Below are 22,780 nucleotides of genomic sequence, written 5' to 3'. Positions count from 1 at the left end.
ATGAAAAGCCAGGCACCCGTGACCACAAACAGGCCATCCTTCGCTCCAAGGGAGCGCCCCTTGCCGGCCGTTGAGAGAGTGTGGACTGCAATGCCACTTCCTCGCTGGTTCAAACCAAGAGCAGAGAGTCAACCAGCAGTTTGGTTTTACATATATGTTTGTCAATAGGTACACAGTAGTAGCGGTTTTAGGAGCTTGAATCACACAACTCTCTTTTGCCTTAAACTACTGTCACTGCAAAGTTAAAAAATGGAGAAGAGGATGAGGATTCTCTTCATGGGGATGCTGCATTTTGGTGCAAAATTAGTAAGATCGAAGTGATGTATTCCCATTAGAGAGGGCGCAGGCTGTGCCACTTGAGGCTTTGGACAGGTTTGGAGTTCTGCCTGATGTACGGTCAGTGTTTGCCAGAAACCTAAAGGAGGGCGTGCTCAGAGCACTTCTCCCACTGCTGAGACCTGCAGGAGAACAGCGGGTTTAAAAATCAGCAACCACCAAGTTCATTTCCCAGCTGTGCCTTGTACCTGCTGGGTGACCTTGGGCAAGTTGCTTAATCTATCAGAATGAATGTTTCTTATCTGTAAAGTGCGGTTAATAATTTCTAAATGCTGGTTTATTTTGAGGATTGCAGATAACGCATGCAAAGATCAGAAAGTGCTCAATAAACATAGATGAAGCATGATCCATTCCATATCATAGTTCTCCATTTTTATTCTCTATCCTGGTGAAAATTTTGTGACTTTACAATCTTAGACCACATGTGTTTCACAACCCATAATAGCAGGTTGTGTACTTTTGACAGTAATATCATGTTACTGACAATTACACTCTTGCTTTTCGCTTTGGGAAGTTGGGGGAATGGGGCTCTCCATCATGTTCCACATTTGTCAATTAACAGGTGCTGTTATGATAGAAACCAAATCAGAGCGTTTCTTTGAAAGTTCTCAGCACATGTCATAGGGTAACAGTAACTCTTCCTGATACAGCTTTCAGTAGGTCAGTGTTAGTGTCATTGGTGTGTTTTCCAGCACCATCCCCTGTTATTTCTGGGGCAAGAAGCTGAGGGGGAAAAAAAAAAAAAAAAGGAAGAGAAAGCAGTAAAATCACCAGCACACACTGATGTTAAAGTTCCCTCCTTGTCCACAAGCCAAAAAGCCAATGAGCCCACCCTGAAGTAGCTGATGAACCACAGGTCTGTGGGGGACCAAAAAAAAAAAAAAAGAAGAAGAAGAAGAAAGAAAGAACCACTTTGCCACGGAAATAAGGCAATATGATCCATCCTACTCGGTTTTGTGGGTACTGTTACCACAGTTACCACATGAAAGGTTCTAGTCCCTTTCTTGAGTCAAAATATGGCACAGGTGCGTCCCTGGGCCACATGCCTGGCCCTCACAGCAGGGGAGGCTGGGAAAGTCAGTTATCTAGCATTTTCAGCCACTGTAAGTAGAGGTAATTACTGCCCTTCATCGGGGCTCACGAGCTAGGAGATTCTCTGGACATAGGAAAGGATTCAGATGTCAGGCAGGCAAACCTAAAAACAAACGTCCAATACCACCCACAACAAAGAAAAAGACACCATCAACAGAGAAAAATGAGAGCATGCTGGGGGATAGCCTAGAGGTGACATATAAAATGACATCTCTGTCATTTTACACGTGGAGATAAAAATCCAAACACCTAGAGATCCTTTGGTAGAGAGATGCTGGTTGCCTACCCCACATTTCTTAGCATCAGAGCCTGTGTTTTTAAGGGTGGTAATGTGCCCAGCTAATAAACCACATATCCTAGCCTCCATTGCAGGTAGGAGAAGCCATTGGTGGGTGCTTCTGGGGAAGCTCCGTAAAGGTGCTATTTTGCTCTCCCCTCCTTGCCTCCATTCTCCTTGCTCAGGACACAGAAGCAGTGACTATAGAGCTCTAGCAACCACTTTGTGGCAATACAGCAATCCTAATATTGGAAGCCAATTGCCGAAGACGGCACAGCAGAAATACAGAAAGCCTCAGTATCTGAAGACCTGTCCAACCAGCCTTGGACCACCTAACAACATTCTTCCTTTATGTGCTGGAAAGATATATGTAACCTTATGTAAGTCCTTGTTACTCTGAGTCTCTGTTACTAGCAGCAGTAGGTAAGGAAGATAATTCCTGAAGGATACCAGCTGTCTTCAGTGGTTACACTAGTCTAGGAACACTTCTCTTCTAGTAGTCCAGGATGGCCTCATCCTCTGGTGCATAGGAAAATCCCAGGAAGGCACTGGAGGCCCCAGAACTACTGGCCACATTGTCAGGAGTACAGCCAATGGACTTTGAAACAGCTTCTTGGGTGAACTCGGGGTCAAAGTGTTTCAAGTCAGCAGGTCCTGCCTGTGAATAGAAACCAACAGTGAGATGGGAACACGGGAGTCCGAGCTGTTTAAGGAACCCACAGACCTGCGAGGGCTATTAGGTCTCCTTCTGAGGGCCTTGTGGATACTCACCTTTAGCTGACAGTGACACATGTGTTTGTTAGTAATTTTATTTCGTGGCCCACTAGCCATGTATCAGTGCCTCTAACCTCCTGGCATCCTGCCTGCTCCACACCAACACTCAGACAAGTCTCGTCAACACGCACTTACTGAATGCCTACCAGGCACTGTTCATGGCACTGGAAACAGGAGAGAACAAAACAGAATGGGCCCCTGCTTTCATGGAGCCTGTATTATGCAGAGGGTAGGAAGACTGATAATGAACATGTACATAAATAGACAAATAGACAATCTGGGGTGCTGACAGACCTTGTGAAGAAGATAAAATAAATACGGTAGAGAGTGACTGGCTGTTTTTGCCATCGGGGAAGAAGACCTGGGTGTGAGATCGTAAAAATGGTCACACATCCTCCATTCGCCATTTGGAGCTGGAGTCCAGCTCTCCATACCTTTAACACAGGTTAGCCATGCGACTTGTTTGCGACAATGAGACGTTACCAGATGGGAGGCAAGCCAAGACTTGAAAAACACACACTGGAAGTTGTTCTCTCCTGCTGCCCTTGGAACCCTAGGCCACCATGTGAACAAGTCCAGTCCAAGTCCGAACAAGTGACGTGAACAAGTCCAAGTCTGCTGGAGTAGCAGAGGCCTCAGAAGAGAATGCAGTCAGATGCTGGCCAACTGCCCTGCATTTGGGTGAGGCAGTTCTAGACTACTGGAATGATAGAGCCCAACAGAGACCGGCTGGCCTGGCACCGGCCCAAAAAACTCACCCAACCAACCCACTGAACCGGGATGAAATACAAAATTGTTTGAAGACACCTAGTTTCCTGGGTGGCTTGTTAGACAGCATGAGCTAAATGAACCATCCTCTTTGTGAAGAAGGCACAGCCTCTGGAGAACACTAGTCCACCAGGGTTTTCTGAAATGAACAGGTGAGCAAGGGGAAGGGTCCACAGATCTGCTTGAGTATGCAAGCCTGAGGCTGTAGAACCAAACGAACCATTGTGTCCAGCTTCTCAAAAAGGCCACAGGGCACAGGGGTCCCAGCTCAGGGACCAGGGTTCCAAGACCAGAGTGTGGATCCTGGCCCTGGCTCTTGATAGCTGTGTGGTCCTAGATAAGACAGATGTTTTCTCTGTTTTTTACAAATGATACTGATGTTAAAGATATGTATTCAAGGGGCGCCTGGGTGGCTCAGTGGGTTAAAGCCTCTGCCTTCAGCTCAGGTCATGATCCCAGATTCCTGGGATCGAGCCCCACATCGGGCTCTCTGCTCAGTGGGGAGCCTGCTTCCCTTCCTCTCTCTGCCTGCCTCTCTGCCTACTTGTGGTCTCTGTCAAATAAATAAATAAAACCTTAAAAAACAAAACAAAACATATTCAAGGTCTCCCAGCTGTAGACAACAGAACCAGGAATCTACCCCTGGTATGTCTCACTTTACAGTCCACTCGCTGCATTCTATTTCCGCCCTGTCTACCATTTTTTACATTATTCTCTCTCCAAGGTGTACATTCAATATTATCGTCAGGGTCTTTTCCACACCCCCAGATAAAGAAACTTTCCAGGTACCTGGACTCAGAGTATCCTATCTGACTACTTGTCAGGACTCTGATGCTCAAAGAGACGTTTGTGCATAGGTAATTCAAAAAAGGCGAGGTGTAGATAGCAAACATTGGCAGTGTTGAGGTGTGCGAACTACAAGGATGCAAGCAGTGTGACACTGCGGGACGCTTTGCAAGCAGTTGAGAGAGCCTCCAACGTCTCCTTCAAATGGGGCTCCTTTCATGCACACTGCCACCGCTAATTAATATCAGCACTAATTAACACTGCTAATTAAACACTAAACACCTTCACTATAAAAGAAATTAAAACAGGATGAGATGCCATGTTTTACTTAACAAATTTGCAAAGCTGAAAACAGTAACAATTGCACACATTGTAGAAAGGAAGATGAGAATTCTCCAGCAGACCCTGCTGGCAGGAAGTGGATTTTACTCCCCGTCGCAGAGTTAGGGAATCAAGAGCCTAGAGGGTGTCTGGCTGGCTTGTCAGGAGAGCAAGAGACTCTTGACCTCAGGGTCTTGAGTTCAAGCCCCAAATTGGATGATTACTTAAAATGGGGAGATTACTTAAAAAAAGAAGAAAGAAAAAAACAGGTTCACATTCTCTGACCTGGTAACTCCCTACCTGCAATCCATCTTAAGGAAATAACTGGAACCCGGGGCAAAGATACACACTTAAAAGTGTTCATCAGTACTTTTATGATAAAGAAAGAATGATAATAACCTAAAGCTCACCATTTAGAGCATAGTTGAATACATTATATCACCAATGGAGGATTAAAATCTTATGTAACCATTTAAAATTATACTTCTAGGGCGCCTGGGTGGCTCAGTGGGTTAAGCCTCTGCCTTCAGCTCAGGTCATGATCTCAGGGTCCTGGGATCGAGCCCTGCATCGGGCTCTCTGCTCATCGGGAGACCTGCTTCCCCCTCTCTCTCTGCTTGCCTCTCTGCCTACTTGTGATTTCTCTCTCTGTGTGTCAAATAAATGAATAAAATCTTTTAAAAAATGAATAAATAAATAAAATGATACTTATAAAGTTTTATATGATTTGGGGGAAATAATGACATTGGTTTCTAGCAAGAAAAGAAAGGTAAGGAGAGAAGATATCTATATGTATTAAGTATAATCTATGTAAAAACACATAGAAAAAGACAGGAGGGAATATACCAGCAGCAATTTCTCTTGGGCAGTGAGATAATAAACTTTTCCACCTTGCTGTTTTAAACTGTTTTACACACTTTCTTTCTTTTTTTCTTTAAGATTTTATTTATTTGAGGGGCACCTGGGTGGCTCAGTGGGTTAAGCCTCTGCCTTCGGCTCAGGTCATGGTCTCAGGGTCCTGGGATTGAGCCCCGCATTGGGCTCTCTGCTCGGCAGGGAGCCTGCTTCTCCCTCTCTCTCTCTGCCTGCCTCTCTGCCTACTTGTGATCTCTCCCCGTCAAATAAATAAATAAAATCTTTAAAAAAAAGATTTTATTTATTTGACACAGAGAGAGAGAGAGAACAAGTAGGCAAAGCAGCAGGCAGAGGGAGAGGGAAAAGCAGGCTCCCCACTGAGCAGGGAGCCCGATGTGGGACTCCATCCCAGTAAACTGCGATCATGACCTAAGTCGAAGATAGATGTTTAATTGACTGAGTCACCCAGGCGTCCCTACACACTTTCTATAATGATTATATGCCACTTTTATTATCAGGGGAAAAAAAGAATTTTACAGGGCTTGGTTCCATCTGGGTGTGCTATGTGACAAAAAGGGGTTTATTTACTTATTTTTAAATTTTTTTTAAGGATTTTATTTATTTATTTGATAGAGAGAGAGTGAGAGAAAGCACAAGCAAGGGGAGTGGCCCGCAGAGGGAGAGGGAGAAGCAGGCTTCCCGCTGAGCAAGAAGCACAATGTGGGGCTCGATCCCAGGACCCTACGATCATGACCTGAGTTGAAGATGGATGCTCCACCAACTGAGCCACCCAGGTGCCCCATTTTTTTTTTAAGACTTTATTTTTTTTTTTTAAGATTTTATTTATTTATTTGACAGAGAGAGAAATCACAAGTAGGCGGAGAGTCAGGCAGAGAGAGAGAGAGAGAGAAGCAGGCTCCCGCTGAGCAAAGAGCCCGATGCGGGGCTCGATCCCAGGACACTGAGATCATGACCTGAGCTGAAGGCAGAGGCTTAATCCACTGAGCCACCCAGGCGCCCCTTAAGACTTTATTTTTAAGGAATCTCTATACCCAACATGAGACTCGAACCTACAACTCAGAGATCAAGAATCATGTGTTCCACTGACTGAGCCAGCCAGGAGTCCCCAGAGAGTGCTTTAAACAGTGTAAAGGGCCCTGCAATGAAGGTTATTGGTGCTGAGAATGAAGGGGTGGGGGACAGTGTGGCTCTGGCAGTCAGGACTTCTGGGGCTTAGACCCCGTTTTGCCTCTAACTTACCATGTGGACCTGGGCCCCTGGTTATCCCACCTGTAGAAAGAGAGTGGCCCAGATCTCTCCCACCAGCCCCAGAAAACCAGAATATGGAACACAGTGACCTCTTACCACATTTGGGTTGAAGGGTGGAGTCAGCCTCTTGTGGTACAAGTCATCCCAGTTTATGGGGCTGAAGAATACATGATTCTTTATCTCAAGCTGTAGGAAGAAGGTGCTGATCACAAGTAGCCCTCCCCACGGCACTCCTCCCCCACCCCACCCCCTGACTCCTCATGTCTGGGCGCTCCAACTCTACGGGCAGCTGGCTGTTAAGCTCTAAAACCTTTACTGGGAAAGTAACTTGTAATTCCAGCTGGTTTCATGGGACAAAGGGCTGTTCTGCAGCCAGGCCTCTTCCCTTCACCATCATCTAGAACCCAAACCCTCCTCCCCTATAGCATTCATTCATTCCTCAACTATTTACTGAGCACCTACTCTATGCCAGCACCATGGAACATGGTGGTGGTATGTCAGTGAACAAGTGCAGAACCTGCCTTTGGAGTTCCCAGGGATCTTCCCACCCCATCCACCTGCCTCAGTGCATCTTGATTCTTCTAGAATGCAAACCAGAGAAATAGACCACCTCTGCTCAGTAAGGAAGGTAACGGAAGTAAAGCCCCAAGAAAAACTGCAGTTTCCTGGAGACCAGAATTTAGGACTCAGCCCTGGGCCTCGTTCACTACTTCTTTCCTAATCTAAGCCAATGTCAGCATCAAGTTCCTCCTATCCCAGCAGGACCCTCTCTATTCATGTTTGATAAGGAATGATTCTCCAGCTCCCTACATCATAAATGTTCCCCACCCCATGCCCCGTGTAGGTGTTAAAGAGCCGGATCCAAAAGATCTTGACGACTCAAGAAATGGATTAACACTGGTTGACTATAAATTAAGGAACTAGGTAACTAAAGGGTCTTTTTCTTAATATCCTTTGAGTTTTGATCTATGGGAATGTATCCCTTATTTGAAAAATCATACATATTTTTAAGATGCAAATTTCCACTTGAAAGAAGGGGACTAGTCTTCATGAGAGTCCCCTTCTTTAGCTGGCCAGGGATGGGTGGAAAAATGCCCTAAATGTTTGTTACACTTCATGGTATCCGGCATGTGGGGCTCCGGGTACCAACACTTAGCACTGGCCTAAGGGCTTTGTATATATTAATTCACATGATCTTTATAGTAGCTGTGATCTAGGTGTTATCACTGCAGATGGGGAAACTGAAGCTTACAGAGAGAAGTTATGCAATTTGCCCAAGGTTCTGCAACTAGGAAGGACGAGGAAGGTGGAGGAGGGATCTGAACCCAGATAGTCTGTCCGTGTATCACAACCACTGTGCTAGAAGAGAAAGCAAACTTCCAGGGAGAAAAGCACTATGGTCTTTCTTTTATAAATTCAAATTATCTCTTGTTGACTAGAGAATATAAGATTATTTTTCAAGTTCTACTTTAATAAAAAAAAAATCCTGAATTCATTATAGAAATCAAGAGTGAATTACTCATCTCTGTATCCTGAATGCCCAGCCTGGCACTGGCAAAAACCAAGTCCGGTCCTCTCTCTGCATAGAAACCAGAGGAATATCTTAAAACTGAAATTGGGTCTTGCCAGAGCCCTGTTCAAAATCCAGCAAAGTGGACCACTCTTCTTGTTCATGCCACAGGACTTTGGTACATGCTGTGTGCAAAAAAGGTGTTGTCCCCTCCTCGGAGTAGACCTACTTCACTATGCCACTGTAAATTCACTCCCTCCCATTATTGTCTATCTTGGCTCACTGTTCATTTATTTCCTGGTGCTTGTCACACTCTGTAATCATATATATCATAATGTTTGTTTGTTGTCTGCCTTCCCCAATCAACTTAACAAGGGCATAGACCCAGCCCACTGAATCGCTACAACCTAGCTCAATGCCTGGCACGTAGCAGGTGCTCAGTAAACATTGGATGAATTCAAGAACTAGAATAAAGGAAGTAATGAAGCAGTAGTAGCAGCTGTGAATTTCCAAACGAAGGAGTTTGCAATGCCCGGTTTTGGAGGGGAGCTGGATGCCCATCACTGTGCATCTGAGCTGCTTCTGCAGGAAGCTGAACACCCCCCTCAGGGACTAGTGCTCTGCTGGCAGTTCACCTACAAAGTCTGATTTGGAGCCCAGCCGCTGCCTCTGGTCCTTGTGGAGAAGGCCTTGCAGGAGGTCGCAGGCAGCCACAGTCTGGCCCCCAGGGATCTGCAGCGGCTGGTGCAGAATGTTCTCATACATCTGGGACATGTCTTGGCTGTAGAATGGTGGCTGATGAGAGAGAGAGAGAGAGAAGCTGGAGGCTCATCCATGCTAAAGTGGGGAAAGGTCTCAGGGAGACTTGGCTCAAAGCCAGGTAATGGAAGGATTCAGCCAGACTGCGTCTTGTGCAATGGTTCACACCACAGACTGGAGAGAAACAGAGACCTCACTTCCGGCATAGGGGAGAGGGCCACTGGGAGGGCTGAGAGGGGACCGCCCAGGAGCATCCCCTATCCCAGCTCTCTTAACCCAGCTTAGGCACCAAATCTGCGCTTTGCAAAATGAACACTTTTTTTTTTTTTTTTTTTGCAAAGTGAACACTTTTGCCCTCGTGATTCCAGCCTAGCCGCACAGCCGTCTTTGGAGACAGGTAGTGATTTGTTGGACGAGACAAGGCTCAAGAGATTGAGCCACATGGCCAGGAAGAGAGCCAGACCCCGCTCCCATGCCCAGAGCCCACTCTTTCCTGAGACTCTTTATCCCGCCTCCTGCTTCTGCTGCTTCTTCCTGACTCCACAGAACCCATCTCTCATATCCACCATGTTCTGCTAGAGAAGCTGGACCAGAGCAGTGTCTGCCAGGGTAAGTCTACACAAGTGTCCCTCTGAGCAGGCAGCCCGGGGCTGGTTCCACAGACTTCCGGCACTGCGACCTTTCTGAGCCTCAGTTTCCCTCCCTGTAAATAAGAACAACTCCATTTCCTCCAGTGGCAGTCTCCCAAGGCTGTTTCTTGCTGCCAAAGGGGTCATAGATGAGATGGTGTGTTGTAAAGGGCTAACTAACCTTATTGAAGAAACATCCATAATCCAGACATCATCTTTTTGAGCTTGGAGTAGAAAGATGGCTCATTCAGTTCCTTGAAGAGCCGGAGGAGGCAACACAAGGGAGAGACCCACCCCCATCTCTTCCTGGAGCCACATGTCCCTTGAAGATGCTCACAGCCCACTCACCAGGCCTTGCAGCATCTCGTAGAGAACGGCCCCCAAGCACCACCAGTCCACTGCCCGATCATAAGGCTCTTTACGAAGCACTTCTGGAGCCAAGTACTGTTGAGGAGAAAATACATTTATCTGAAAGACACTCGGCCTCAGTCTCCCCACTTGTAAACAGGGCACTTAGAAGAAAAGATCACCAGGGGTTGATCCTGCTGTGATATGCATGTGCGTATGTTCAATCATCATCCATCTGCCAAAGGCCTACTCTGTGCCTGACCCTTTGCCAACGTGCAAAGGTAGACTTACACGGTTGTATAAGTGGTGCACAATACAAAAGTACCAGCCAAAAGGATATACAGAGTTGTAAGCCTGGCAGTGATTAACTCACCAAGCCATAACCCTAGTATAGGGTTATATCTTGCAACTTTATTAATGTTTAATAGAGTAACTCTTTCTAATTAATGTGCCCAAGGGGGTGCCTTTATCTAATTTGCACAAAAGCATCCTATCAGTGTCCTGGGAACCAGAAAACCCTGTGAGTACTCACAGTGCACTGGGGAGACTAATGCTGAAGTGGAAGTAAATGCGGCACATACTTGTACTGGAAACCTCAGTAACAGAGAGATGCATAGGAATCAGGAAAGAGGAGTTCCTAGTGACAGATGAATGCATGCCACAGAGCTGTGCCTTCCAACAAGATGACTACCTGAGGCAGATCTATGCTTTCTGCCAAACCCAAGGGTGGGGTGACCCCTTTGTCTGGCATCTCTGCCATTGAGTCTCAGCAACGGACAAGAGCCATTTGGAGAGACTGTGTGGATGTGGGAGGGACAGGAAGTTATCCAGATCTGAGCCCCAGGAGGGGCTCATTTAACCTCCCAGAATCTTGATTTCCTCCTCTGTAAAATGGGGTTGCAGGATCCCTCCCTGGGGGCTGTTTTAAGGCTATGTGCTCATCTGGGCATAACAGGACATGTGTGCAGGCCTTGAACAATGGGAGCAACCATGGGTACTCTTGTCTGTGCTTCCCGGCATCACAGCAGTAGCTGACTTATGGAAGAGGTGATGTGTTGGAGCCCCATGTCTTCTCCACAATCCGGGATGTCCTTTGCTCTGCTCCTCACCCCTGGCAATGTCCACGGAAGAGATAGCTGGGCTGTCAAGCTTGGGGACACCAGCTCTGTCCAGTGGACACCCTGCCATATATGCAAACACAGACAATGGCTCCTGCTCAGAGAGATCACCTAATTCCATCAGCTGCTCCAAAACCAAATGGAGGAGGCCCAGCCGAGATCTGAGATCCAGATTTTCTAGCATACCGAGAACAACAGAGCAGATAAAAGTCCTGTCCCATGCCAGATCAGGAGGCACTTCCCAGTCCTACAGCCTCTGCCTCCCAGCCCCCACCCAGATTATCAGTCAACTGGGAACCCCGTTGGGTCCAAGGTCCAAGGGTCAACACCTTGTTGGGAGTCCAGGGAAAGGTTTTCACCTGCAAGGCTCCCGGGAAGCCCGGCAGGACACACAGACATGTATGGATTACTGCGGAGACCCACAGATTTTAGCCCCCCAGGCTCTTGGCAGCTGGAAGAGGGGAGTAGACCAGCATTTTGTATTCGCCAGCCCTGATCTTAACTTGTCAGGCCAAGCCCTCCTGCCACACATGGACTTCACCCTGTAGGGCAGGCTGTCCAACATGACAGCCACTCGTTGCACATGGCTACAAGAATAACCTATCTCAACAACTTCATATTGATTGTATGCTGAAATGACAATGTTTTGTATATACTGGGTTAATTAAAATATATTACAAAAATGAATTCTGCCTGTTTCTTTTTACTTTTTAAATGTGGCTGCTGGGAAACTTTACCTTGAGTATAGAGTCTGCATAGCTATTTCTCTTCTTCTAAGACGGTATTGCTGCAGAACTTCCCCAGCAGCCCCCAGAGCTGGTGCCCCCATTAGACAGATGAGGAAATCAAGGCAGAGGACCAGCCAGCTCAGGGCAAGGGCTTGGGTGACAGGACTGGGCCTCCCCCAACCCGGTGGAACCTGTTGGCTCTAAGCTCAACTGCTCATGGCCTGACCTCTGACCTCTCTTACAAGGTTTGGCTTACCTCAGGGGTGCCACAGAATGTGGATGTGGTATCCTCAGGCTCTACCCCTTCCTTGCAGAGGCCAAAATCCGTCAGCACCACGTGTCCCTGCAGAGGAGGGTGAGTAGAAGCTGGAAGGTGGTCTAAGCTAAAGGGATGGTCAGGCCTAACCCCAAAGCCCAGATGTTTTACCCCAGGGCAGCAGCTGGGGAGTCTCATGCCTCTGGCATAGGCTATAGGCTCCACTTAGAGACCCATAGCTCCTAGACTGGATGCAGGAGCGGTACAAGGGGCAAGGTTGGGGGGTATCATTCCACTGTCTGCCCGCCCCCTCCCCACAGCTTATCACAGACTTAGACCCATGCCCTACAACATGGCAGCTCCATGAATATCGTCGCTGGAGGGGACTGGCGGTGGCAGCTCCCTTGACAGAGAGCTGGTGTTTCAGAAAACAACCATATCGTGTGGCAGCTGGATGGCTGGTGGAGGTCTTGGAGTGAGTGGATACTCTGCTCAGCTCTCCCCTTTAGGAGCTGTCACGCCCATACCCCACTTCTGGGACATTCCTCTTACCCCAAGTTATGTTCCTCCCAAGGGGCAATCCACACCCAGTGACCGGTCAGTTCAAGGGCACAAAAGCCCAGATTTCTTGCCTCAGTTTGGAACGGTTCTGAAGAGTCACCCCAGCCTGGACCCTCCCCACCCCTGTAAGATCAGCCAAGGCAACCTCATTTGCAACCACAATGCAGGTGGGCTTTCTCCTGTGCCCAGTCCTGCCTCCTCATCCCCTTAAAACTGGATCTCTTAAAAGCATTCCCCAATAACCATCTGCACTCAACACTCCATCTGTTTCCAGGGGACCCAGTCTAAGACACGGAGAAACTACAAAGTCCAAGAGCCTCCACTTGCCCCCCGCAAACCACACACACACACACACACACACACACGTGCACACATAACTGAATGCATCCCTATCCATAAGCACAAGGCACAATGCTTGCACACATGTTCATAAGCACACACATATAGACACACACACACACACACACACACCGACCTGGCAGTCCAAGAGAATGTTCTCTGGTTTCAGATCCCTGCAGAAAACAAGAGAAAAGAGCACTGTGATGTCTCCCTTAGTGAGGAGAGCAGGAGACCCAGGATCCTGGCAGGCAGACTGCTCCTGGAGGCTCACGGAGATGTGGAGGGAGAGCCCAAGGAGAATGGGCACTTGATGCCAGAAAGGAAGCTCCTACTCTACCCCCACTGCTGAGCCGTCCTCCTTGGACAAAGGGCCAAGTTCACCAAGACCTAGGGGTCCACACGACCCCTGGCATTTGTGGCAGAAGGGCCAGAGCTGGCTCGGAGCCACAGGTGGGACTCACCTGTAAATGACGTTGAGGGAGTGCAGGTAGCCAATGGCACTGGCCACCTCGGCGGCGTAGAACCGGGCCCGGGGCTCCAGGAACCGGCGTTCCCGCTGCAGGTGGAAGAAGAGCTAGAAGGGGAGGAGGTGTGTGAGAGAGGGTCTCTGGGCGGGGGCTCCAGCTCCTAGAGAGCAGCGTGGGGGGCAACTGGGCGAGTCACCCGCTCGCTGAGCTGCAATGTTCTCAGACGGACAGGGGCATGCTTGGGGAGCCTTGGGGGCTCAGGCCTTGATCTCAGAGTTGTGAGTTCAAGCCCCACATTGGGCTTTATGCTGGCATGGAGCCTACTTAAAAAATGCTGGCCCCCACACTACAGAGCAGTCGTGGGTGTCCAGAGTGTCAGCAGGAGAGATGAATTCACATGGATTGAGCAGCTACCAGATTCCAGGGTCAAAGCCAGACCCTTTCACATCTCTTACCTCATTTAATTCTCTTGACTACCTTTAGGGTATCAAATAGGATGCCAGTTTCACCTAAGAGACAACTGGAAGGGGTCAGGTGACTTGCCCAAGGCCAGGGAGCGCATAACTGGCAGAGCTGCCATGGGACCCCAGGTCATTTGATGATGCATCTTCCCTTGCCCCAGCAGTAAGCTGTCAAACTGAGCCCAGCCTAGATCTATCCGGGGGCCAACTGCTTTGGTCTGTTTTGCTGGCCTGGGAAAGGCCTTTCCTCTACCAGGGGACTTAGGGATCCAGAGCAAAACCCACCTCTTGGTATCAGGCCAAAAGTCATGAGGTCATACAGGTTCAGTCTGGGATCACCTGCCCAGACAGACAGTCCAGGATGGGGCCTAGCCGCCCCCTGCTGTGCTTCTGGGTCACCAGGTGGCCTTGGGTCTCTGTTCACCACAGGGACCCATTACCCCCCACCCCGTCCCCGCAGTGGCCTATGGTATAAAAAAGAGGGCATCGGAATTCTTAACCACGGAACTCCACTAACACTGACCTTGCCCAGGTGTGCTGAAGTGAGTCTGGGCAGCCTTGTGTGGGGGCAGTCAAGAAATGGGGGGCTAAAAAAAAGAAATGGGGGGCTGGGAGCCAAACAGACTTGCATTCAAATCCTGGCTCTGTCAGGGACAGGCTGGGTGGCCGTGAGCAAGGGAGTTACCTCTTGAGCCTCGATTTTTCAGCTACAAAATGGGTCTGTTGTGAGGATGAGGTGCTATCATTCCAGAATCTGGTACACGTACCAGGCATTTAAGAATCCTCCCTAGGGGTCCACCCACCTCTCCCCCGTTGACATAGTCCAGCACGAAGTAGAGCTTCTCAGGCGTCTGGAAGGAGTAGCGCAGGCCCACAAGGAAGGGGTGCCGTACATTCTTCAGCAGCACACTGCGCTCCGCCATGATGTGGCTCTGCTGTGGGGTCATAGTTAGGGGCGCATGTCACCACCCACACAGCCCCCAGTGCCCTGGCACAGCCCACGTGGCCTCACTCATTCATGGGGTTGCCCTGCCCAGGACCTTCTCATGCCCCTGCTCAAATACCCACTGTGGCTCCTTAGTGCCCTCAGAGCCAGGCTCCCTGCACAGTAGCCAGGATTCTGAATGGTCAGCTTTATCCGCAGCTTTGTGCGTGCAGCTCCAGCTCCTGGGTCAGAAATCTCTGAGCCTCTCTCCAGGGGTGATAAGGAAAGCACACGTGATTACCGTATAAAAGGAGTCCCACTTATGGTTTTGTTCATGCTGTTTTTCCTGCCTGGACACCGCACATTTGAGGCCAACTGCCAGGCCTCCCTAAAGACCTCGGCTATCTGCCCTCAGGATGTCCTTGTTAACATTAATTTCCTCGCCTCAGCCCTCTGATTGATGGTCCTCTCTCCTGGTCTGCTCTGTACCGCTCGAGAGCTTGGAATTAAAGAGACTCAAGTCAGCTGAAGAAGCTAGAACTGTGGGTTGGCTGTGGCTTGAGGGGCTCCAACACTGCACATACAGGAAGGCTGGCAGCTAGACAAGGCAGAGGGGGCTCATCGGCCATGGAGCCCTGAGTTTCCCAGTGGACGGCAGAGAGCTGGGATGGGGTCCTCCCGAAAGCCCTATGGGTGAGCTGGTTGGCTGGGTCCTCTGAAAAGGGTCACCACCGTCAGCACCACCCGGCCCTCTGTCTGCTGTGATCACAGCTGCACCCAGCCCCGTGGGTCCTTCAGCACTGGGACCCATCTCGGGAAAACATCTTAGGCTGGGGTCGAGAAGCAGGAGGGGAAATGCCTGAGCACGAGCTCTGGTACCTCTTTCTTCTTTAAGATGGACTTTTTCTGCAGCACCTTCACTGCGTAGAACATCCCATCAGACTTGTGCTTGGCCAGCAGGACCTGAGCAGAAGCACAAACGTAAGGCCCCACAAGGGATGACTCCTCTGAGCTTTGGATTTCTCCATCAGCCGCTTGCTCTGGCCCTGCGTCCAGGATTCTACAGTTGTGAGCTCCTGCTTTGTGCGTGCAAGCAACAGGCAGAGGGTGGAGAAGGCCGGGGAAGGGAAGACCCAGGTCTCCCAACCTCCCTGTGTCACTCACCTTCCCATAGCTCCCTTTGCCAATGACTCTCAGGAAGTCAAAGTCGGTGGGCCGGGCGCTGCAGGGGAGGGAGAAGAACACATTTGTGGACTTGGAAAACCTGGCTCCTGATAGGAAATCCAGGCTTCTCTTTGACTTGGAAGCTGGGGAACAGAGGGAGCTTTCCAAGAGTCAAGCCTCCTGGTCACTGAAGCATGCCATGTTCTCCCAGCCAAGAGGACTTGGAGGACAGACCCCTACCCCTGGGGAACCACAGTCAAGCAACCAACAGACAAGCTGGGGAGAAAACTGACAAAACTGAAAAGAAGACAAGAACTCTGCTCCCCCCCCCCCAAACCTGAGAAGGGCCTGAAGGGTGGGGAATTGCTAACAATGCAGAGTTTGGGGTGCGTTTCAGGCATGCGACTCAGCATGGGCAAAGCCTGGGGAATTAGTGGGAGATAAAGCTGGGTCCCAGGTGGCAGAAGGTCCTGACGGTAGACCAGAGAACTTGGATCTGATTCCCAAAGAGAGGAGAGCCGGGTATGAAGGAAGCCCAAGGGAAAGTTGCTTGAAAGACCAGAACTCACTTTGGGTTGGCCGAAGGTCCCAGGTTGATGTTCCCATTGGCCCTTGAGGGCTGGTAGACATTGACAGAAAAGTTAGTAAGATCAGCAGGGACTGAGTGTTAGGATCCTCAGCCTCCTGCTTTCCCCTGGCCTAGGCCCTGCTCCCTTCTCTACTAGCCTGCCTGCTTCTTCCTTCCTTCTTTTCACTGGTCTCCCAACCCACCCAACCACCCACCATCTCATCTGTTTCTCCTAACACCCCATTTTCTCGAAGCTCTTGCCCAACTCTGTGCCCTGTTTACCCTGTAAATGGCCCACTTCCGTGAGCTGACAGTGACCCCTGACAGTACCCCACCCCCTACTCTAGGTGGGCCCACCAGGCTGGCCTGAGCATCCCCCGGATTTCCCCTGGAGGAGGAAGTGAGCCCCCTGGTGGTGTGTAGGGGAACCAAGACTCACTCACCAGAGGACTGGGCATCCCAGCCTGGCTAGAGTCCATTCTATGGCAGCGATCAGGTGGGCTCTGAGGACACAAGAGGGACCGGGCATGAGAGAGCTGTGGTTGGGGAAGGAGTCTCACCTGTCTAAGGCTTTAGGCACTGCTGCACTCTCCATCCCTCCCCAACCCCATGCACCTGCCAGTCTGAACACCTCCAACCCAAGGCTGATGACCCCTGCAAGGGACAAGAACCGATACACCCTAAACCCAGCCTCTCTAACCAAACATCTCAAGAAGGAGCCAAGGAGAATGCCCAGGGGTATCCCTCCCAGGCTTAATGTTTTCAAGGATTGGGGACAGCCAGTGTGGCAAGATCCCTGTGAGCCAGGGCGGCCCTGGAAGGCTAGGATGGCCAGGGCTGGAAGGCTGGGCTCCCCAGGCTCCCAGACAGGCACACTGCAACCCTGAATTCCTGGGGACATCCCTGAGCTGGGATCTGTGTTGTGCTGACTGTTATCTCCCTGCCGCATGGACTTCTACTTAATGCCCCTGGAATGGCAAGTGGCCTGGGGGCCTGGGCTAGAGCCACGAAGAGATGACCCAAGCCTGGCTAGTGTTTGTTTGAAGAGTGTGACCAGCTGGTCTCTGCAGCTAGGAGTGTCTTTCCTGCTCCCACGCTGCAGGCTGAAGGAGGCTGTCCGGGCTCTGGCTCAGGATGTTCATGGCATATGCCTGCTTGGAAGGCCAAGGGGAAGAACTGAGATCCCACCTAAGAACCCAGGTGCTCATGGAGGATGTAGGTACTGTACATCCCAGGACCACAGCCTTGACCCACCGGGGAGCCTGGACAACAGCCTAGCCTCTCTGGGTAAAAAAAACCACCCGTCTTTACAAAGGAGGATCCTGGAGCAACCACTCCAGTGATGGCCTTGGGCGCTGACAAAGTCATCCCAGGAGAAAGGAGGGAATCCCCTAGCCCAGGCTGCTCCAAAAGGCCCAGGCCCGTGGGATCCTGGGATCCTGAGAGAACGAGCTTTAGATCTGCCTGATAGGGAGTGTAGCCTGGCTTCAGCCAGCCCCCTGGGGTCCGTGCTCCCTGAGGGCCCATAATGCTGCCACACCCACTCCTGGGTTGATCCCATAGGCCCCTTTGCGGGGCCCAGGCCTCTCTAGCCCCACATACCTGTGCAGCCTGAGGAGAGGCCACTGGAAGAACCGGCAGTTGGAGCCGGAGGACAGGCCGTGGACAAGAGAGCCTCTCTCTGTTCTCCCAACAAGGGCCGAAGTGTCTGTGCCTGGCGCCGGCCCGGCCCCGGCACCCAGCTCAGAACTCCCCGCCGCAGCAGCAACAGCAGCAACAGCAGCAAGGGGGCTGTTAATGTCACGTGGGATCCAGCGGCGCTTAGGATGGGACCAGGGACCTCACCTCCCCCTGGGGGGCGGGTGGGAGGGGGGTGGGCAACAGCTGCGGGAACGCCCTGCTGACGCCTGAGGCTTGTTCGAATGTGTGAGAGTATATGGCTCAGGCTGTGTGTGTGTGTCTGTGTGTGTAGGGGGCTTGTCTGTAAGAAGACGCGCTCCCTGGGGCCTACCGAGGCCGGGCATAGACAGACTCCTTAAGGTTCTAGAGACCTCATCCAAGGCAGCTGAGAGCACTTTGCCTTCCAAGAATCTGTAGGTGTTTCAGGCACAGGTGTCTGGCCCAGTCCAGCCAGCCTTGGTCTTTGCCTGCTGAGCACTTGGCCCTTTGGGCCCTTCCTTGCTCGCTGCTCCAGGACCTTGGCCCACTGTCTCTAGGAAAGGACAGGTTGGCCTACAGCTCTCCAGCTGTGTCAGTGGTATGTGGTGCAATAATTAAGTACTCACGGGATCCCTCCTCTCCCCAGGCACTCATGAGGGGTGTTCTGGGGAATGAAAGAGTTCAAGGGGCCTGACAGAAAGCCCCTGCCTTTCTGGAACTTTCTGTGTGGCTACCGTATGCCACATTTAGTTGGACCTCTGCAATTCACCACAGTGGAGGGACCCACGGGGCCAGGGCTAAGAAGGTTGGCCGGGGAGGGACCTGAGCCCAGCAGCCTTGGGGGTTCTCACTGGGCTCTGAAAAGCAGGGGACCAGTGGGGGGTTGTCCCAGCAAAGCAAACCCAAGTGAACAATATCAGAGCCTTCCATCTTTCAACAAACTAGAAATGTTGAACCAATACACCGATGGGCAGGATGTCATGTTGACAAAACACATACCCACCACAAGGACATTTCTTTTGAATAACAAGACCCTGATGGGACTTTATTCAGCAGCCAGGTGTAGAACAGGAGAATAATCATGAAAGTAATCCTAACTGAAATGGCCTGCTCAGAGCCCCTGCTGGCTGTGACTTTCCCTCTCTTGACCTGACATTCCTCTCCGAGTTCAGTTCCACTTCGGTGTCCTCCCTTTCAGTTAAACGCCTTGAAAGAGTTGTCTGGACTCAGTTTCCACTCTTCCTCCTTTTCTCTCTTGAGCCCATTCCAAAGAGGCTTTAACCCCAGCCCTCCACCAAGACCCTGGGCCGGTGACTCCCACGTTCCAGAGCCAGTGATGGGCTCCTCGGCCCCAGCTCGCCCAGCTTCTCTGGAGGTGGAGGACTGGGTACACCCGGTCTTCCCACTTGGCTTCCGGAGCTCCTGGTTTTCTTTCCATCTCAACCTGCTGCTCTTTCTCCATTTCTGCCGAATCTGCCTCCTCCTTTGCCACTAAATGGTTCCGTTTTCAGACCTCTAGCTACCCTTGCTCCCAAACTCTCTCCTGCACTAAGTCTGTTTTTTTTTTTTTTTTTTTAAGATTTTTATTTATTTATTTGACAGGCAGAGATCACAAGCAGGCAGAGAGGCAGGCAGAGAGAGGAAGGGAAGCAGGTTCCCTGCTGAGCAGAGAGCCCGATGTGGGGCTCGATCCCAGGACCCTGAGATCATGACCTGAGCCGAAGGCAGAGGCTTTAACCCACTGAGCCACCCAGGTGCCCCCTAAGTCTGGGTTTATGTATCTAACTGCACTCTTGGCCATTCACTAGTTGGGTGCCTGGAAGCACCTCACTCGTAACACGTCCAAGAGTCTGGACGCCCATTCCTTCCCCTCCGCTCCGGCCTGCTCCTCTGTCTTCCATCTCCTACCTGCTCAAAGAGTCAAGCCAGCAACTTGGAATTCGGTCTAGAGACACGGAACCTTCCCCCAACTCCAGTCCACCATGAAATCCCAGGAGACTCTACCTTCCCATAGAACCTAGGGAGCACTGCTACCCACCAGAGCATCTGCCCCGTCCCTGCCTGAGCCACTGACACTCATCATTTGCCTCCCTGCTGTCTCCTGATTTTTAGCTTGACCCTCTGCATGTTTCTCCACCCAAAGCCAGAGCACCACTTTTTTTTTTTTAAAGATTTTATTTATTTATTTGACAGAGATCACAGGTAGTCAGAGAGGCAGGCAGAGAGAGTGAGAGGGAAGCAGGCTCCCTGCCGAGCAGAGAGCCCGATGTGGGACTCGATCCCAGGACCCTGAGATCATGACCTGAACCAAAGGCAGAGGCTTAAACCACTGAGCCACCCAGGCGCCCCCAGAGCACCACTTTTACACTGGAAGCCAGACCACGTGACCTGGCTGCTCAGAAACTCCAGTCGCTTCCCATCACACCTTGGATTAAAATCCAAAGTCTGCCATGGTCTGCGAGATTCCATGTGACCTGGTTCCTGTCGCCGTCTCCACTTTCATTCCCATGCTCTCTACACTCCAGCTTCTCTGACTTTCTTTCTGTCGCTCAAACACACTGAGTGCCCTCTGGCCTCCTGGCCCTGGCCCTTCCTTTCCCCTCTGCGTAGAATGTTCTTCCCCCCACCCCCGACTTCTGCATGGCTGGCTTCCAGGAACATCACAGAGGTCTCTGCTCAACTGTCACCACTGAGAGAGGCCTCTTCTCGTTATGCATGACTGATTTTCCTCGTTTGTCTGAGACCGAGGATTTCTAGGGATGTGAGACTCTCGGGGCTAAAGCTAGAGCAGTCCCGGGGCACAGCAGGATGGCTGGTCACTATACAGCACGCTCCCGCCTGCTCCCTGTCCCCTTTCTCTGCTGAGCACGTTCTACTCTGACATCTCGTCATCAACTCTTTCTGTCTTGCGCTAGAACATCGGCTCCACGAGGGCAAAGACTTTTCTTGTTCACGGTGGAGTCCCCAGCACCTAGATAAGGATCTGGTACGGGATCGGTGCTCAGTATTTGAGTGATGAAACAGGAATGAGTTGATAAGATCAAGGAGCGTACATATATCAAATGGAAAATTGCCCAACGGAAAACGATAGATTTGTGAATCAGAATGGGAATGTATGCGTGACACAACGTCAAGCAGAAAAAGGACATTTCAAAATGGTAGGTGTGCCAGGGAGATCATCCTTGTAAGATAATAGAGACACATATGCACGTATACATTTGTGCATAGGCACCAAGAAAGGCTGGACGCTTACAACCCAAGGTGACAGAGGGTTAAGCTAATTTTTATCTTCGTACCTTGGTGTAAAATGTCTCGAGAGGTTGCTGTTCCCTTAATTCTTTGGTAGGAAGGCCTGGGGAGAATTTTGACACATGCATTGCCCACCACCACACTCCCATCACCTCGACTGGAACTCCCACATCGATGCAGCTCACAGCTCCTGTAGCTTCTTTCTTACCTGCACCATCGTCTTCTGATTTTCTGGCCGAAGGCTGGGCATCAATACCTCATCGTGACTATTCAAACCCACAGGGATGCCCGTGAACTTGCACGGTGTGATCCCTCCTAACTGCTGGAGCTTAGACGCATACGCCTCTGGCCATCATGGCACCAACCTGCTCACACTTCCCGAGGGCTGCTGGCTGCAGCGGGGGTGGGGGTCACTCCGTTCCCTCTCTTTGGAGCACTGCCCTGACCATTCTGGTCTGCTCGGCCAGCCCGTTCGCCTCTGTCCTCATTTGCCGTCCCCAGAAGCCTTGCCAGACCTCCTCCTGCACCGCCCCCCCGGATCCCCTAAACTCTTACCCCCTCCTCTGTGTCCACTGCTTCTGTAACACCTGTCTTCACACTACTGTGATTTATTTGCCTGCCTGGCCAGTGCATACCAATGACATACCAATGACAGTGCCACCAAGGGCCAGCTTGGTCTTGTTTTGTTCCCACAGCGCCAGGGGTTAGAAACCACCAGGATCCCTGTTTGAAGGAGGAGGAAACTGAGGCACAGAGAGGTGAAGTGGCTTGACCAAGACACCAAGCTGGCTAACGCTCTAACTGGGATTTGAACCCAGCCCGTGGCCTAGAACTGCAGGGAGAAGTTAGGAATGTAGAAAAGGAAGGAAGGAATTGAGCGGGGTGGGCGGGAGGGTGTGGCTGCCATCAGGAGGAGAGGAGATTAGGGACAGGGAGGCAGGGAGGTAGTTGAGAGGGATGGACGGGATGGAGGGGCAGGAAAGGCATTAGGGAGGGGTGAGGAAGGAAGGGAGGAGGGCAGGAATAGTTACGAAGGAAAGTGGTAGGAAAGGAATTAGGAAAGAGGGTGCTAGGCAGGAAAGGGAGGACATTGGCAGCCCGAAACGAAGACAGCCAGGTGACCCGTTTCTCCGTTTGGCAGCCCGACCAACAGGCTGGCAGGCAGGGGTCCTGCTCACGCCTGAGCCTCTCACCTGAAAATGTGGGGTCTCCGTCAGGTCCTGGGGAGCAGCCCGGGGCACAGCTCTGCCCTCCTGTCTCTCTGCATGGTCCCGCTGACCTGAAACCCAGCCCCGCGGTGCTGGACAACCTTCCCGGTCAGGAGCGACCTGTCACCCACTCACTTGGCTCCCGAGCCAGCTAGGAGCTAGCTGCAGGGCCTTCTGGTTACTAATTAACCTTGGACCTGAATGGAAGACAGCTTCTAGACAGGCCTGGCCCTGGGGACCCTCTGAACTTTAAAGAGCTACTGCACCATTCGAGTTGTGTGACCTTGGACTGGCAACGCCAGCTCCCCGAGCCTCGTGAGGACTACCGAGGATGGCGTGTGTCCTGACCCTCA

General features: G+C 51.0%; 1 protein-coding gene across 3 annotated transcripts; it reads right to left on the bottom strand.

Moving 5' to 3' along the window:
• Positions 1–595: 595 nt before the first annotated feature.
• SGK2 (serum/glucocorticoid regulated kinase 2) lies at positions 596–22,576 on the bottom strand. 3 transcript variants are annotated; one of them, XM_059407041.1, is made up of 14 exons: positions 22,413–22,529; positions 21,866–21,942; positions 16,755–16,814; positions 16,313–16,362; positions 15,744–15,801; positions 15,459–15,542; positions 14,458–14,589; positions 13,188–13,300; positions 12,863–12,899; positions 11,827–11,913; positions 9,725–9,820; positions 8,628–8,783; positions 6,575–6,664; positions 596–2,363 (listed from the first exon to the last, which is right to left on the bottom strand). In XM_059407041.1, exons 3-14 carry the CDS (start codon positions 16,788–16,790, stop codon positions 2,199–2,201), a joined length of 1,104 nt encoding a protein of 367 aa, XP_059263024.1. In that variant the 5' UTR covers positions 16,791–16,814; positions 21,866–21,942; positions 22,413–22,529; the 3' UTR covers positions 596–2,198. The 3 variants fall into 3 exon arrangements, with proteins under 3 accessions (XP_059263024.1, XP_059263022.1, XP_059263023.1); XM_059407039.1 differs by lacking the exon at positions 21,866–21,942 and having other exon boundaries at positions 22,413–22,576; XM_059407040.1 differs by lacking the exons at positions 21,866–21,942; positions 22,413–22,529 and adding an exon at positions 17,914–18,091.
• Positions 22,577–22,780: the final 204 nt, after the last annotated feature.

The sequence above is a fragment of the Mustela nigripes genome, chromosome 7 (genome assembly GCF_022355385.1).
Source record: "Mustela nigripes isolate SB6536 chromosome 7, MUSNIG.SB6536, whole genome shotgun sequence".
NCBI classification, from domain to species: Eukaryota; Metazoa; Chordata; class Mammalia; order Carnivora; family Mustelidae; genus Mustela; species Mustela nigripes.
The sequence above is the reverse complement of the archived record's forward strand: the minus strand, read 5'-3'. Positions and strand labels throughout refer to the sequence as shown.